We start from the raw sequence: 16,253 nt of genomic DNA, 5'->3' as shown, positions 1-16,253 counted from the left end.
GTTCTATGTTCTGCTTTGTATGACAAGGCTGAAGGTTTGCTAGTCCTCTGAGCTAGTCTGGGCATCTGTAGGCAGCTAAGTATCCTTTACACATTTACTGGCATTATTACACTTTTCTCAACTTCCAGAGGAGAACAAGAGCTGGTTTAAACAAAGCCTAAATTTACGGAACTTTTCACATAATTTAGTTGCAGCATACACATCTTCTGTGCTGCCAGGAATTTTGCAGATTTTGAATAAGGTTTTATTGAGCCCAGTGGCTGTTGCTTATCCAAGGGGTGCCTCTACAGCAGATGGCATGTGCCATTCCTGTGCCTTGTTTTCACCTGTCCTTGCATTTTCAGGTCTTTTATGCAGAACTCTGTGGCTGAAAGCAAAGCTATCTAAAGAGATGACAAAAAGAAGAAAAAACAAGTCTATTTTTTTGTGATGGTGAGATGCTCTAATTCAAAGTGCTTACACATTCATGTTACCAAAAAAAGATTATGATGACAAAAGAATTTGAATTATATACACTACAAAGAAAATTAGTTTCAAGTGCATTTATTTTGAAATAAACAAGAATATTATACGTATATATTCATATTTATATTAAATAATATTATTAAACATGAAGAAAAAATAGTCTTAAAAACTATTATGACACTTTCACATTCCATTTTGTATTAAGTAACTATAGATAGGAAATATATAGAAAAATGCTAAAATTGCCTCAAGCCAGCCATAAAAGCAAAGTGCACTATTGCCTAGGGCAGCGGAGGAGCTGATGATGGTACTGCTGCATCCTCCAAGGGGAGGATCACTGTGAGTGGGCAGTCATGGATGAAAAGGAAGGAAGGGAACCCCTTCAGTGTCTCCCAACGGTTTCTTCTCTTTTCTTTGTCCTTCATCACCTTAGTAGCAAACTGGGTTTTGCATAGGCTGACAAGAAGCAGTGAGACAGTTCTGCGTACCGAGACGATACATTGAATACAGTTGATTCCCTAAATGATCACAAAGGGACTGCAGCTTATCTGTGCTCTGCTGTGTCAATTCAAGAACCTTTATCTCAATTTATTTGATTATTTCTTGCTGTCAATAGTTTAAGGACAGAAAGGAGGAAATTTTAAATTTATTTATCAGAAAATATTAACTGAAGTATCATCCTTTGATACTTTTTCTGACCTGGCTTGGGTTTTGGTTTTTTTTCAGATAATCTTAGCACGTATTTTTTCTACAATTCCCAGTGTGGAATTTCTTAAAAAAAAAGCTTCCTCCTCATTTTATTTTGATTTTTCTACCAGAGATGTATCTTTTTATAATTTAAGCATTTCTAAACTTAGGTGCACTGTTTCACAGATACCATACATCTATTCACATAACATCTAAGATGGTAATTGGGCAACATGTGCACTGAATACAATTTTTAAAAGTTTTCTTTCATGATTTGGAGTAGTAAGATATGTAAAACCATTATTTTAATTCTGTTTTGATTGTCTGACTACCAAGTATCTCTGCTTCCAATGACAATTTATTAACATTAGTTTAAGAGTGTGTGTGTTCAGCTGGAATTATTTCAAGGCACATTCTTTTTCTAAACAGATATAGATTTATTCGATGTCCAGTAAACTTCTTCAAGAAGGGTGTAAAAAATATGTGTTTTTGTTTGTGTGGATTTAATTCCTACTACCTAGCAATAATGTTAATAGGGAGTAAGGAAAAATGCTGTTACTGAATAGCAAACAAGTAATATTCAAATAATATTACTTAGTGTTGTTCTGTACTGTGCATGCATTCTTGTTTTGTTTTGTTTTTTTTTGTTTGACACAAACACAAGCTATTTATCTAGTTTTCAGATATGGCATTCCAGAGTAGCAAATTAGACAACTATAATTTCTACTCAATGCCACTTCATATCAAAGTGCACTACTCACAAGAAACACATGAATTTGTACTCTACCAGAAACATACCAGTGTATGGCCATAAAATTTATAATAAATATTACAAAGTGTGTATTACATGAATTTGAACATTTTGACTTTTCTTTGACACACTGCTTTTAAGACATCTTAAAATCTGTAAAGGATAAATTCATAAACATAATAATAAGACTTGGAGAATCTGAACATTATAGTTCATACAGTACTTTTCCTAGGTAAATACCTATCATTCACATTATAACTGTAACAGCTTTACTTTTTGTAAAATAACAGCCTCTAAGAGTTTAATTTGTCCATTCAACTCATATGTAATTGTTATGCTACTTAATGCAGTCTCATTTTCAGTTTAGCACAAACTTTTAATAGTGCTCTTCTGAAAGTAAATTCACAGTCTAAGTTGATGCAGGCAGTTTCTCTTCACTGCCAAACATCTTCCCGCCCAGCCAGACGTGAGACTCATTTTTGTCTTCTTTTAAATGACAAATCTATCTCAACATAATAAAAAATAATATTCAAAAGGTGTTCTTACAAAAAAAAGGCTTCTCCCATTCACATGGCATAGTTAGTTCATCAATTAAATAAAATACATACTGAAAAGCAGTTTTAAGAGTTGATGATCACTACACTAAGTGGAAAAGAAGTCCTGTGTTTTCTGCTGCAGCTGGAAGATTCATCATTCACCTGGGTTAGTTTGTTCTTCATTAGGAATTCATGGGAATAAATAATTCTAGCCAGTGCAGATAATCCTGCTTTCTTCCTTTATCTCAGCATATCTCGTCTCCGAAATTGCTTCCATAGATCTCTGAGATGCTCACTGGTTACAGTCATCACACAAGAGTAATATTCCTTCCAACCATACTTTGGAGTCTCCTGTGAAAAGTGAGAAACATACAATTGGAAAAAAGATACCATTCATTAAATTCTCTAATTCTACCTTAAATTTTATTCAGATTCATACATACTAGATAGATAAAATAATGAGAGATCAAATTTACTTCTGTAAAATGAGAGTTATAAATCCATAGTAGGGTAAGTATTCAAAAGGCATCCTCACCTCACAGCACACAATTAGCATTCAACAAATAGCCTATTTATATTAAAAGATGCAAAAAAGTATTTCCTTTTTATTTAGGTATGTCCAGCTCCCTCTCTAGTTTTGTTCCTTGCTTCTTTGTATTGACACTGTACTAAAAAGCTCACCTATGACACCAAACAAAAAGCATAGAAAATTACTGATGTGCATTGAACTGAGGCACCAGTAAAAGCCAAATACCATATGGGCATATGACATGAAAGCTTCTTTATATTAGATTACCTTAATCCTAAATTGTAGTTCAGCAACATGAACAGTTGTCCACTGATTGGAGAGGAAAACTGGCTAAGGGCTGGCCTGGGAGATTCACTGCTCTGTGCTCTATGCTCTCTGAGTTACCACTGGATCTCATTGTTTCTTCCACTGCTCTTAACTCCACTAATCTATTTTCATAGTAAGTGTAAAAAAATAGATGGAGAGATAATAAGAATTAGAGCAACTGGGGAAAGAAACCACTTTACTCCTAGTTTATATGCTGAGCATATGCCACATGGTGTGGAATATCCCTTGGGCCATCTGGGGTCAGGAGAAGAGCTGAGAAGTCCTTGACTCTGTGTAAGCACTGCTCATAGTAACCAGTACATCAGTCTGTCATCAATAGTATTCTCATCCTGTATTTAAAACACAGCACTGTAGCAGATACTAGGAAGAAAATTAAGTCACTTAGCTAAAACCAGGACACATGGTCAGACTGTCCAATACCTTGTTTTGGTAGAAATGAATGAAGATGTTAAATTGCCACACTGCAGTACATTAAAATCCACCATTAGACACTGAAGGCCAAATCTATTTATTCTTATCTCTCATCTTGTTTCATTAAAAAGCATGTAAGTTTATAAAGAAGTTGTAGATATTCAGAACACTATTTAATCCACAGTAGTATATGATGCAGATGTTAAATGAAATATTAGAAACCATACTTAGATGAATGCATAATTTAGCTGACATTTATAGTTAATCTCATGAATAAAATGCATAACTTGCAAATTGCAGTGCATTATTTAACAAAAGCATATACAGTTTATTAACCTAAGCTTTATGATATGCATTTTTTTTTATGAAACAAGTTCCAAGAAATGTTCATGAAAGTCGTTAAAAGAAGGGCTGAAATACACTGACTGTTCATCTACTTATTTCTAATGTATGCACTGTTGTTGTATCTACTGTCAGTGTACCAAACCCACGGAAGGAACAGCTCGTCCAGACGTTCTGCAGCGCTTTCACACTTCACTGGGACATTCTCCTCCCACTGTATCCAGGTATGTTTTTAAGCTTCTTGTCAGGTTTAGGCTCAAAATCCCAAGTTCTGCAGTTTCCAATTACTTTTGTAAGATGAATCAGGAAGGTGTGCCTAATCACACGCTTCTCACCTCTCTGCTTTAGAGAAGAGGTAACCAAAAGTCTCTTCAAACAGTAAGCAACAGCCTTTCATTTTTTAAAGCTGTCTTTTACACTAGATGTATTCAATTGCTGTGTACTAAGAAAGTATAGAAATGAAAAGCTTTAAAAAGATTAGCTACATGAAAAATTTAATCTCACTTGACAGAATAAAGTGTTAACAGAAGACACCACGTTGAAATGGCTGGAAATGATGTTCTGAATCCATGCCTCAGTTTTTCATGTCTTTTTCAAAATAAATTTCCTTCCTCAGTCAGTCTCAAGGTATTATTAACCATAACCTCCTAAAAGCTTTTAGTCAGAAATTTTGAAAACCCACAATATTCAGAACATCTAGAAATCAGTTATTTTAATTGAAAAAAAATCCTAAGATTCTCAGAAAATTACTAGTTCATAGAAATTTATTTCTAGATTTACATTTGTGATGTAATAATTACTTTCAATACTTCAGTAATCAGTAAAATCACAGTTATGGCCTAAATATATATTACAGTTACTGAGCACATGAATAGTTTAGCAAACAGTATTTTGAATGGACTTGAATCCCTTCATGAGTTGATCTCTAGCATCCCTTTTTGGAAATTAACTTTGTAAGGGCTTTGTTAGAAATTTCCTAGGTAATCCTTCCACAAGACATTCAAAGCAGAGCTCTCCTCTGTTCTCTGTCAGGCAGTTCTCTCCAAACATCTTTTTTCAGTTCTCCCTGCAGTGCATGCAAAGGAGTACCTGCCAATGCTGAGTTAGGCTGTGTGCCCTGCAGAGACCACACACAGCTTGTACAATTGTTCTCCAAGGAGAAATTTGCATTATTTATTATAAGGGTACAACATTCTTTACACTGTGGAGTGATGGCATTAGTGCATTTTATAGGTATGTGACGTACAGCACAATGTGCTGTTTACCACTTTTCAGAGTGCAGATTCAAAGTAGAGTATAATCTATGCTAAGTGTGCCAACTATCTTCATCTCCATCACCAGAGTTCTACATTTACCACAGAAAAGCACAGTGTTTCAAAGCACAGTGAAATGTACATTCATATTTGAAGAAAAGCAAAATTATAGTAGTTGTACTGCACCTACTGTGTAGCTGCAGCTGATTTTTGTATTTCATGTACATTTATGTGTTTCTTTGGACATCAGACTGAAATTTAATTACCTATTGAAATTGTTCAATTTCAAATTTCCAATGATTCCATTTTTATTATCTTTTCAATTTATCAACTAAATGGAAAATAATGATTTTTAGCATCACTTTCACTCCACAATGTGTGGCAATGACAGAACTATTTCTGTTTTACTCCACGGTACTTCTGCCAAATAACTTCACATGCCTTGGCTAAAGCTTCCATTTCCATTAGTAGAAACTGACAACAAGTCTGAAGAAATATTATGAGTGATGCAATCTTTTGCACAAAAAGAAACTCTTAACAGCCAGCAACTGTTATGTCACTGTAACTCTTGGGCTTGATCTCAGAGGTCTATTCTGACCTTAACAATTCTGTGATTCTGACTCGTGACAAGAGACAAGAAGCAGTGGCTCAAGTGAAGAGCAGTAGCAAACGAATGTGTTTATATACACAAGGCTTACATTGTATTCTTCAGTACACAGGAAACAGGTATTTGCTATAGACCTACTCAAGCAAGCTTGGGTACAAGAATAATTTATGTTATATCCAGGAGCTCCAAGTGGGAAGACCAGGGTAAATAACTAGTGGCCTCTACATTAACTCAGTGAGGTTGCCTGTAGCCAAGTCCATGTAGCCATGTCCTGAAAACCAACCTGGTTTCTTCTGTCTCCAAATGTGTAGTGTAGATGTACTGTAATTCAAATTTTTTTGAGAATCACTTTATACAGAATGAACAACATCTCTCTTTATAAATCTCCATGGTTTATACCATCATCTCAGCATATTAATTAATTTATTTAGTGCCTGAATCTAGATCTGACAAGGTGTTGATGTATGTATACATGATGCTTTTACCACAGTCTCTCTTTCTGTCATCAAGATAATTTTATTAGGTTTGTTGAGTAGATACGGGATTCCTTTGTATTTTCCTTGCATTTTCTTCCATTTGGTCACGTACCCTTCATTGAATTATTAGGGAAGCATCATGACTATGTAGCATTTTGCCAGTTTCCTGTAAGAGCTGTTCTACATCTTGAGAAGTTTACAGTTTAAATAATACTTCACATAAAACTACAATATGGGTTTTGCCAAGAAGACAAAGTACTCCTAGTAAGTATTTTTAAAAATACATGAGAAAAGAAGAAAGGAAGCTTTGAAAGTCAAAAGTTTCAAAGATATAAAGGTATATAAGATTAAACTAAAGCCATGACTTCCCCTCACATGACTAGTGACTTGGATTACTAAAATATTGTTTAAACTACTTTATTAGTCATTTACACTTCCCATTAGTAAGGTGGAGAAACCAGATGCTTTGTTAAGATCAAATTTCCTCTTCTGTCCCTCACATATTAGTACAATGCTTCAGTATTAGGGTATAGTATTGAACAAAAAATATCGGCTTAATATTGTGACTCAGAATTAAAAACAGCAGGGGAATGACAGTCAAACCCTCCTGGCTCAGGAGCATGAGATGTGCTGGACCCCTTACAGGGTCATTCAGAGCAGACCACTGGCCATGGGACCTTGCTTTGCTTATCTTGGTGTACCTCTCCTTGCTCTTCCCCTCTGTAAAAAACACATCTGGGAGCCAACAGCCTTCATAGCAACTCATGCAAAGTCTTTACAGGGAAACAGGAAAAACCTCTAAATTGGAAAGGAACAAACTCTTCCTTTATACAAGAGGAGAAGTATCTACTAATGCAGTGTCTATGTCCCCTGTGTGACAAACAGTTCCACAATACAGCTACAGAATATGCACACCCCGGGTATTACACTGAATTCCACAGTACAACTGAACTGTACAAAGGGACGTCCACGAAGTGCATGTGTGAAAACAGCCATAGTGATTATGTGTGGATACAGTGCTGATTTTTCAAAAATGTTGGTACAGCACTAACTGAGCCAAAAGTACATTATTGCTTTAAAGAATGTAGCAGTATAAATCAAAGTACAATAAAGTCACTAAAAGTCAGAAAAATCTGCCTTGGTAAATACTTACTAGCTATAGGTACCTGAGAAATTACTTAAAAATAGGTAATGGGACAGACAGAAAACAGCAACAGAAACTATGAAAAAATACTTTTCCTAATTTCAAACACAGTACAAGATCACAGCTGGCTCACAGAACAGTGACAGTGTGAGTCAGTCATTACCAACTCCACGATAAAATTCTATTGCTTCAGTCAAAAACACAACATGATGCCTCGAGCTGCTACATTGCTTGCAGTCATATAGCCTATTCCTGAATTTTGGAACAGGAAACAAAGCAGTGACAGTTCAACATTCAGCCATTCCTGCAGGCATGCCAGCACACTCAGACTGGTGGCTAACACATACCGTCATTTATCTGCTATAGAGCTCCTTCCTCACGCAGGATTTGAAAGTAGTATACCTCTGTATAGGTTTGTAGCCCTGTGGAGCAAAAGATGGAGAAGTGTGCAGATGCAGACAACACGTGAAGGCAGCCAGGGGTAAGCATAAGACAACGGTATCATGAAAATACAAAAAAATGGCTTTAATTGACAAATAGCTAGGAGATACAGTACAGTATGTGTTATGCAAAATGTTTATCATTTAGTCATTAAGTTCCAAGTCTTCCAGTTTGAAAATGGAATTTGTAAAGGAAAGGGAATCTTCTTATATATTTTTAAATTTTAAAAAGAAAGGGAAATAATTAATTTTACTAAGCAGTAAGTAAAAATAAAAGCTTTTCATGTCTGTACATTTTTAATAAGTTTATGGCAATACTCTAACTGGCCACTTGATGGCAGCTTAACATACGAATTTGCTTCAAACTACTGAAACAAAAACAAGGTTTCAGGTTGTGCTACAAAATTGCAGAAAAAGAGAAATTTCATTGGTAAAGTCTTTACGACATTTACTTTTCCAAAAACATATCTAAAATTTTAATTAAAATGAACATTTATTGTGTTCCTGTAAGAGGTTTGTACCTGACCCTCCTGTAGTTTTTAAGTCCAAGGCTAAGCTTTTAAAGAGGACAAACCTACTACTGACGTTTCAGAACTGCATTTTCATTGGACTTGTGTGACTCTTTGCTCTTAAATAGGCTCACTTTAGTGTGACTATATAACCACAAAATACCCTTTCCTAAAATACACGGTCTCAGTATCAAATTCTGTAATGGCCTTAAGATTCTGGGCAAACATAATTAGTGAAACAACTTTTTAAAAGGTAGAATTGCTAAGTACAAGATATTAATTGTAAAATCGTACTTCAAATTATAGGCCTAACTGAAAATGGTATTTTAGGATGTTTTTAGAGAGAAATCAGATACTGCATTAATTGGCAGATATTAATTGTGGGATACATAGTAGTAAAGTCAGGAATTTATACTTCATAAAGGGGTTCCGATTTCTCATGGCCAAGATTTCTAAGTTGCTGCAAAATACTGAATAAGCCAAAGCTGTTATGATCTTTTATCTGTATAATGAAACTGACTGAATTATCATATGGATTCAAAACAGTTATTGATAAAGAACAGGTTAGTAATTTGTTAGTTTTGATTTAGCACAAGACCACATTTGAGCCCTCCACATTGTAGGAGCAAGAGGGCAAAGCTTGACTTGTTTAGGACACATTAAATACTCTGCAACTTTTAACATACAAACAATAGGAAGCAATTAATGACATTTTTCACCACTTTGTTCTGGGAAAAAAGTGCTTAGGCATTCTCTACTTTTCATTCTAAACCAGGACTGCAGTGGGTGTTTTGTAAGGCAAAATTTTAGCAACATTTTTTTTTTAATGAAGGCAAATTTCTGCAGAATTTTTACTATTATCGACTCTTGGAAAAAAATGGTTTGTGTGACACTTATGAAAACTTACTGGAAATTTTAATTCCTCAGTTTACTACTTTAATGGTCTTGTAATACTACTGATTAGTGAAGAGAATGCATTTAACTGAATTACAGGACCAGATCACAATTGTCTCCAATGTAATCCAGGAGATGTCTAGTATTTAACTTAAATTAGAATTATAATTTATGAAAGACTGTGTTATTCTTCTGAATATTGGTTGTTCTTTATAGTTCTTTTACAGTCCACTGGAATATTTTATAGTGGTCCAGGCAAAAGCATATATATAAGACTGAATAGCGCTGCATGATATAGATTCTTAAAATTATATGTGATTTCTGTCATGCATTTTGTGAAATAGGAACATGTAATAAATACATGAATTACTTAGTAAGCAGACTGTTTGCTGGTTAAATTAACATACACTGCACACATTTACAATTAGTAAACAATTAAAACATATAGCTGAACAGCTTGAAACGATTGTGAAACAATCATCATTGCCACACCATAATAAAAGGAATTGAGGACCAACAAGGAAATAAGTTTGTTACAAATACAGGAGTTGTTATCCACATTTTATGTTTGATCATAATATTACAGAAATAACAAGTAAACTATTAGACTCAACACCACAGAAAGTCCTAAAATTACATTTAAGAAGCTAACTAAAATTACAGAAATAACATATTGAAATGTGACTTTAGGAACCATAATACGGTTTAAGATTTATGTCTTAAGCAATAAAGCAATAAGGTTGTTAGTTAGAACACAATTTTACATTTAGTTAAAAATGTTAATGCCTGTCATATGAAGGAAAAAAAAAAGACTGCAAGTAATTTCCTGCCCTCTAGCTTATTATAATTGAGTATTAGATACAGGGTTTAATTATTAAAATCAGCTCTGAACTAGGACACAACATTGTTCAGCACCACTTCGCTCATTTTTATTTGAAAATTAAAACTACCTTCTGCTGCCACTCTTTCCAACTGTCATTATGAGCACTTGATATTTTATATAATGTTTTAGAAGAGTTGACCTTTAACTAAACTTCTTGAGCTTGAGAGACAAATTTTCTTTTCTCTGCAAGCAATACAGACATAATTGCTGCCGTTGTTAAAATTCTTAATGCTAAGAATTAAAGACACAATACAGAAGAAATGACAGTATACAGAGGATTTCTCGTCTCCTATTTGGTTTATACATCATGTCCTCTAAGTATTTCTTTCTAACAAAAAAAAGAAATCAGTAATTTATGAAGGATTTTATCTTACAGATTGCTTCAGGATATCTATAAATGTATATCTTAAAATGTATGTCTTTAAACATATGCACTGCTGGTTTGAAATCTACAGGTGCTACAGATGCTAAAGTAGTGGTAAGTAGTAAAGTCAATTAAAACAACTATAAAAATTAGAATCCTTACCCTAAACCCTCGATTGAGTCTGTCTTTCATAATGCCGATAAATTCTTTATAACTCAACTGGTCATCTCTGTCAACATCAAAAATCTTGAACACCGTGTTCACCAAATGTGGTGAGAGCTTCACACCTGTGGCTACATACACAGCACGCTTGAACTCATCTGCATAAGGAGAACACCAGAAAAAAATTAAAACGGTATTTAAGGAATTTAAGGGTACTTTGTGAACAGCATATTATGAAATATAAGTAAACTATGAACTCGAGTTTTTATATTTAAATACTCAAAAATATGAAAAAGTGAAAATTAGGACTGAATTTCACAGTTCTAAACCAAGTAGTTCTTAACTGATATAAAATGACACTGCTTAATTGGTGCCAATTATTTTACAAGAAAAATAACAGTCCATGTACTATACTATGTGCAATAACAAAATCAGAAAATCGTATTATAATTAAACCTATGTTACATATATGGCATTTACTTATTTGACACAAACCAAGAACCCAAGAAATAGAGCACAGAGAAAATGATGCAATCCCTTGGTAAGGCCACATGAGGTAGGACCATGCTGGTGTTACAGGGTCAGACCCATGAGGAGAGCACACAAGTCTGACCAATTTGCATTATCACTCACCTCATGCTCCCCAAGCATCACAGCTGTTTATTAAGGATTTCAGTAGGTACATACATGCCTAGTTCTTTCAGTACCCACTTACTAATTTGTTAAAAATCTGATCTCTCTTCGGACCTTCTGACATTGTTTTCTTCTACAGCCTTTGTAGAAGGCCAACTTCAGATGCTCACTGTGTAAAGATGCTTTTGTTTGCTTTAATCTGATCTCTCACTGGCGTCATCAACTCTTAACACCTGTATTGTAGGATTTGATGGACAACTATTCTGCATTCAGCTTGTCCACCACTTATATGACTTTGCATGATATCTCTTATGATATGACCAAACTTTATCCTCTCAAAGCTGGAGTCCCAGCTAACGTTTTTAGCCTTTTACTGGAAACATTAAAACTACAAACTAGGAAATACAAAACATTTTTGCATGTTTGTCAACAGTTCAATATGGATATCAATGTACTTTTATAAAAATACAGATACTTACCTTGACCTATGGAACGACTTGCAAAATTATACATTTGCATTGCAATTGTAAAGTCTTCTAGATTGTTCAAGAATTGAAAAAATGATCTAAATTCTTCAAATGTGATACCCTAAAAACCAGGAGAACAACATGCACTGTAATAATTATCAGTAGTAATAACAACTGAATAAACAAACCGTCAAATTATATATGTTTACATCATTCAAGAACAGATACCACACCCATTTTTAAAAAAGGGGATATGTAGTAGAAGTCAATAAAGTACAGAACTGGATTTTCTTGAGGAATGCAGTATGTCCTTCCTATCTGTGACTGCAACAAGACAGCAATTCTCACCAGAGCAGTCAAAAATACTGTTCCATTGCTCACAATTTTTAAGAATTCCAGGATTATTACAATACAATAGTTAATACTGAGAATAAAAAGCCTAGTTTGGATGAACATTGAAGTATATTTACTACTAAAAACCTGCAAACCACTATTATATATATGTGAGTGTATGTGCTCATAGAAATACATTGAATGGATTCATAAATATATGATTTATTAATAAACTTATTATTTTTTCATAAATACATGTATTTTATGATCTACCTTAAGCCCGTACTTTAAGGTGAAATTTTTACATATCCAGATTTAGTCACCCAAGTCTCTTCAGCTGAGGATCTGCAAGTACTGCAGGGTTTGCCCAGCTTTTTAAAAAATCAATTGCATTTTGACCAGACTTTAGAGTATCTTCTGTGAAAGTTTCCCTGAAAGTGTTCTCGTTAAAAGAGTTAATCTTCATTCCTTGTACATTTGTTCTTCTCTCATCTTAGTTAGAGATCCAAAGATCTGATAAACTATCTCTAAATCAATTCTGAGAGATACCTGAAAACGAGACTTTGAACAATGCCAGGACAATTGCCTGTATCAAATTCCCATTGGTCTCAGCCATTCTGAACATGGAATGGCATTCTTTGTCAAATCTTGATCTCCCTGGAATCCTTTAACTATAATTCCTGGCTGTTTTTCAATTTGCTTTTATTCTATCCTATTTAAGTATTTGTCTCTGAAAATATACTTTAAGGCAACAGTAAGACCTGTGAGTCTTTCTGCTCAAACTAAAACGTTGATCTGTGTCTCTCCTCACACATACACATAGTCTTTATAGTATGGTGGAGCACAGCAAACATGCAAATGTAGGTTTGTGCCAGAGAAGATGACAGAGGTTGAATGCTAACCCATATGAAACAGCAAGGACTGTGGAAAATGTGGAGAGCAGCATAACATTGTTATAATAGAAGAATTTAATAGGTCTACACATACTTTATATGCAAACCCCTGCTTAAGTGATCCTACCTAACCACTAGCTAAGATTTATAAACAATTTGGAGAGCTTGGCTCATCTCCATCATGAATTGTTTTTCTCAACAAGGAGATCCTTCACAATTGTGAGGAAACACTCATACACACAAGCAGAACCACCACTTTATTTAAATTTTCATCTTAAAAACTTGATTTAATATAATCAATACTGTCTTTTTGTTTTGACAACATTTCCTTTGACACTATTAGTTTATGTGTCCAAGTTCTAGTTCTTGCACTGTGTTTAGACTGAAAACTCTATGGGACTGGAATAACTCTGCCATGCATTTGTGAAATTCCTAGATCAATGAAACTTCATTTCTCAGCCAGGAGCCTCAGGTACTATGGCAAAACAGCAGTCGTAGAGAACATCCACCAGTCTTGAGCTGATATTTTTAGGTTCACAAAAAAAAAAAGTGCACCAATTTGTCTGTAAAAATTCTGAATGCAAAAAATAAGTGTAAGAGGTCAGGCTACTGCAAAAATCTTATGTTCATGACTTTTGCTTTTCCTAATAACTTGTCTCTTTCTCATCCCTCAAGTTTTCTGACTTTTACCCTTCCAATACTCTTCCTGATCCTGCTGGTAGAGGAGCGAGCAAATGGCTGCGTGGGGTTTGGTCAATGGCTGGGGTTAAACCATGACAAAAGAGGGAAGCTAACTTTTTTATTTATATAGACAGATTATATTTTACTACAGCAAAGAAAACTCAGATTAATGTATCAATGCTGTAAAAATGCACAGACTTTCTTCAGGAGCTGATATCCGTAGTAATTTGTGATGCCAGCTTACATGAATCACTGCTTGGCATCTAGTTAGTAAAAGGAGGAAAATATCCTGTGAGCAGGCACCATGCCAGCTGAACTAACGTGATTACAATATGACAAAAGATCATAATGCTGCTTTAGGGGCTTCTTCATACACCATGAAAGATTAGCATTGCCAACTGTGAGACTATGGGCCTATTACTTTACAGACTCAACTAATTTTTCTTCTAAATGGAATCCTCTGGTTAGTATTAATGTTGCAGCATATCACTGTCATGAAATAAAGAGCAAATTTTATAATAATCTACTTATAATGTTATGACGAGTCAAAAAATGTGACATTTGAACAACATATGAACAACACCTCCAAGGCAGTAAGAGGCAAAGTCCAATTCTTAAAAGCCTGTGGCCAGCATAAGAGATGTAGTGACAGCACATTTACCAAGCCAATGATACAAAGTTATGAAAAGTAGCAATGTCTGACATACAGATCAATGGCATCTATCCAGTGCCAGGACATTCCCAGAACACAGCATAAAAGCAAATTTGTAACTGAGTGACAAAGCTTTCTACATGGAAGTTTTCCTTAACTGATGGTCCTACCAGCGACCAAGAAGAGGAAACTACAGTGGAATACTTGCTAATGACACTGGAAGACAGAGACGAACTTCAAAGACTACTACCTTGTGTTCAAAAGAAAGTGTCTGTATATTTACTTCACCTTTGACATTCAAAGTATTTCTCCATAACTACAACTGTCACTATTTTTCAGTTTCCCAAGTGATACTTACATTATTACAAGACCCAAAGTGAGTGGGTTTTTTTGTTTGTTTTGGTTTTTTTTCAGATTTCCATCTGGAATCATGCAGTTACAGCAGTTCTGTTGCACTGTCTTGGCTCTGAATATTGAAAGCTGCACAGATCTTTTACAGAAGTTTGATTTGAGCACCTCAGTGCCTAGACCAGGAACTTGGGAAGGGTGACTGAGCAGGAACTCTGATCCCAATCTTATCATTTCATCTGACACCTAATCTGGTCAAAAGAGACAGCCCAGCTTTCCCAGCTATATTCAACACTCAGCGGCCCTAACTACTGTACAACCACAAGAAGAATCAGATAATCCAGATATCTGAACAGAAAACTGTTGATTTTTGGAGTGTGCTTCTATCAGGTCAGTTGACTGATCTTTCTTAGTATGAAGACTGAAATTACAGTATTATGGCTCAAATAAAAACAAGCCCAAACAAACTTTTTTTCAAACTCTGCTGTCAATGCTATTAAAGGATATAGCTGTTGAAAGAGTTAGATTTCTAGGAGAGATTAATGTGATCTTCTTCTGTAAACACAAACAGATGAAGCATCTCATGTTTGAAGAGCTACCTTTAACATTATCCTATAGATTATCACTGATGCATAGTTGCTACAACATTTCTCTCAGAAACACTTAGGACACCATATTTGCTGTTAAACAAATTAAGGACTATCTACCTCCTGACCTTTACTGTTTATATTATCATTTCTGTCTCTTCACTCATGAAAAAACCCACACACCCAACAATAATTACAAACAATCCACTAATAAGACTATAAAACAACAAGATAAAATGTGATGTTATTTCTGAGGAGATGCCATTCAGTGGCAGTGCAAAGAAGAACAATGGAAAGGAAGGAAAGGAAGGAAAGGAAGGAAAGGAAGGAAAGGTTTTTTTAATAATTCATTGCTTGAAATTTTTTCTTTTTAATGTCTTACAGTTTTTGCAATTTAATCTGTTCTGTCTATCTATCTGTTACATTCTATCTAAACTTCAAAAATACTTCTAGCTAAATCCTATGGAATATAATTCTATGCCATTTACTCTTCTACTTTTTATTCAGCAAGTCATCTGAAATACCAGGCATGCAGTTTATGATCAGAATAAAATCCTGGTGCTAAGTAATTCAAAGCTATGTTTTCATCTTAATGACACTGGGACTGCATGCTGTGGTCCACTGCTAAACAATTACCTTTTCTTCAGGAATACTGCCGCGCATGTTTTCCAGGTAACTTGATGTATTTTCCACATTTGTATACCTCAAGAGAATATGGGCAAAGTCTTCCTCACTGATGGTGTTCATTCCATTAGAGTAAGAAAGGAATTCTATCTCTAGAACCTCAGTTTGCAGGTTATCCATAAATCTAAAGCACAAACAAAACATGAAGAAATTGTTATACTTTATATTTCCACTTCATGTCCTTGAAAGACCCAT

General features: G+C 34.8%; 1 protein-coding gene across 6 annotated transcripts in view; it reads right to left on the bottom strand.

Moving 5' to 3' along the window:
• Window positions 1-527: 527 nt before the first annotated feature.
• Window positions 528-16,253, bottom strand: part of MICU3 (mitochondrial calcium uptake 3) — a 53,022-nt gene continuing 37,296 nt past the window's right edge. For 3 of the 6 annotated variants that reach the window (XM_014873447.2, XM_088163431.1, XM_088163433.1), the window contains 5 exons: window positions 16,011-16,182; window positions 11,893-12,001; window positions 10,781-10,938; window positions 7,876-7,950; window positions 528-2,790 (listed from right to left, as the gene is read on the bottom strand). In XM_014873447.2, the coding sequence (XP_014728933.2) occupies window positions 7,882-7,950; window positions 10,781-10,938; window positions 11,893-12,001; window positions 16,011-16,182 (508 nt within the window). In that variant the 3' untranslated portion in view covers window positions 528-2,790; window positions 7,876-7,881. The remainder of the gene's footprint in view (window positions 2,791-7,875; window positions 7,951-10,780; window positions 10,939-11,892; window positions 12,002-16,010; window positions 16,183-16,253) is intronic. The other 3 variants (XM_014873446.2, XM_088163430.1, XM_088163432.1) reach the window with 1 other exon arrangement.

This window comes from Sturnus vulgaris, chromosome 4, assembly GCF_052056855.1.
Source record: "Sturnus vulgaris isolate bStuVul1 chromosome 4, bStuVul1.hap1, whole genome shotgun sequence".
Classification (NCBI taxonomy): domain Eukaryota; kingdom Metazoa; phylum Chordata; class Aves; order Passeriformes; family Sturnidae; genus Sturnus; species Sturnus vulgaris.
The sequence above is the reverse complement of the archived record's forward strand: the minus strand, read 5'-3'. Positions and strand labels throughout refer to the sequence as shown.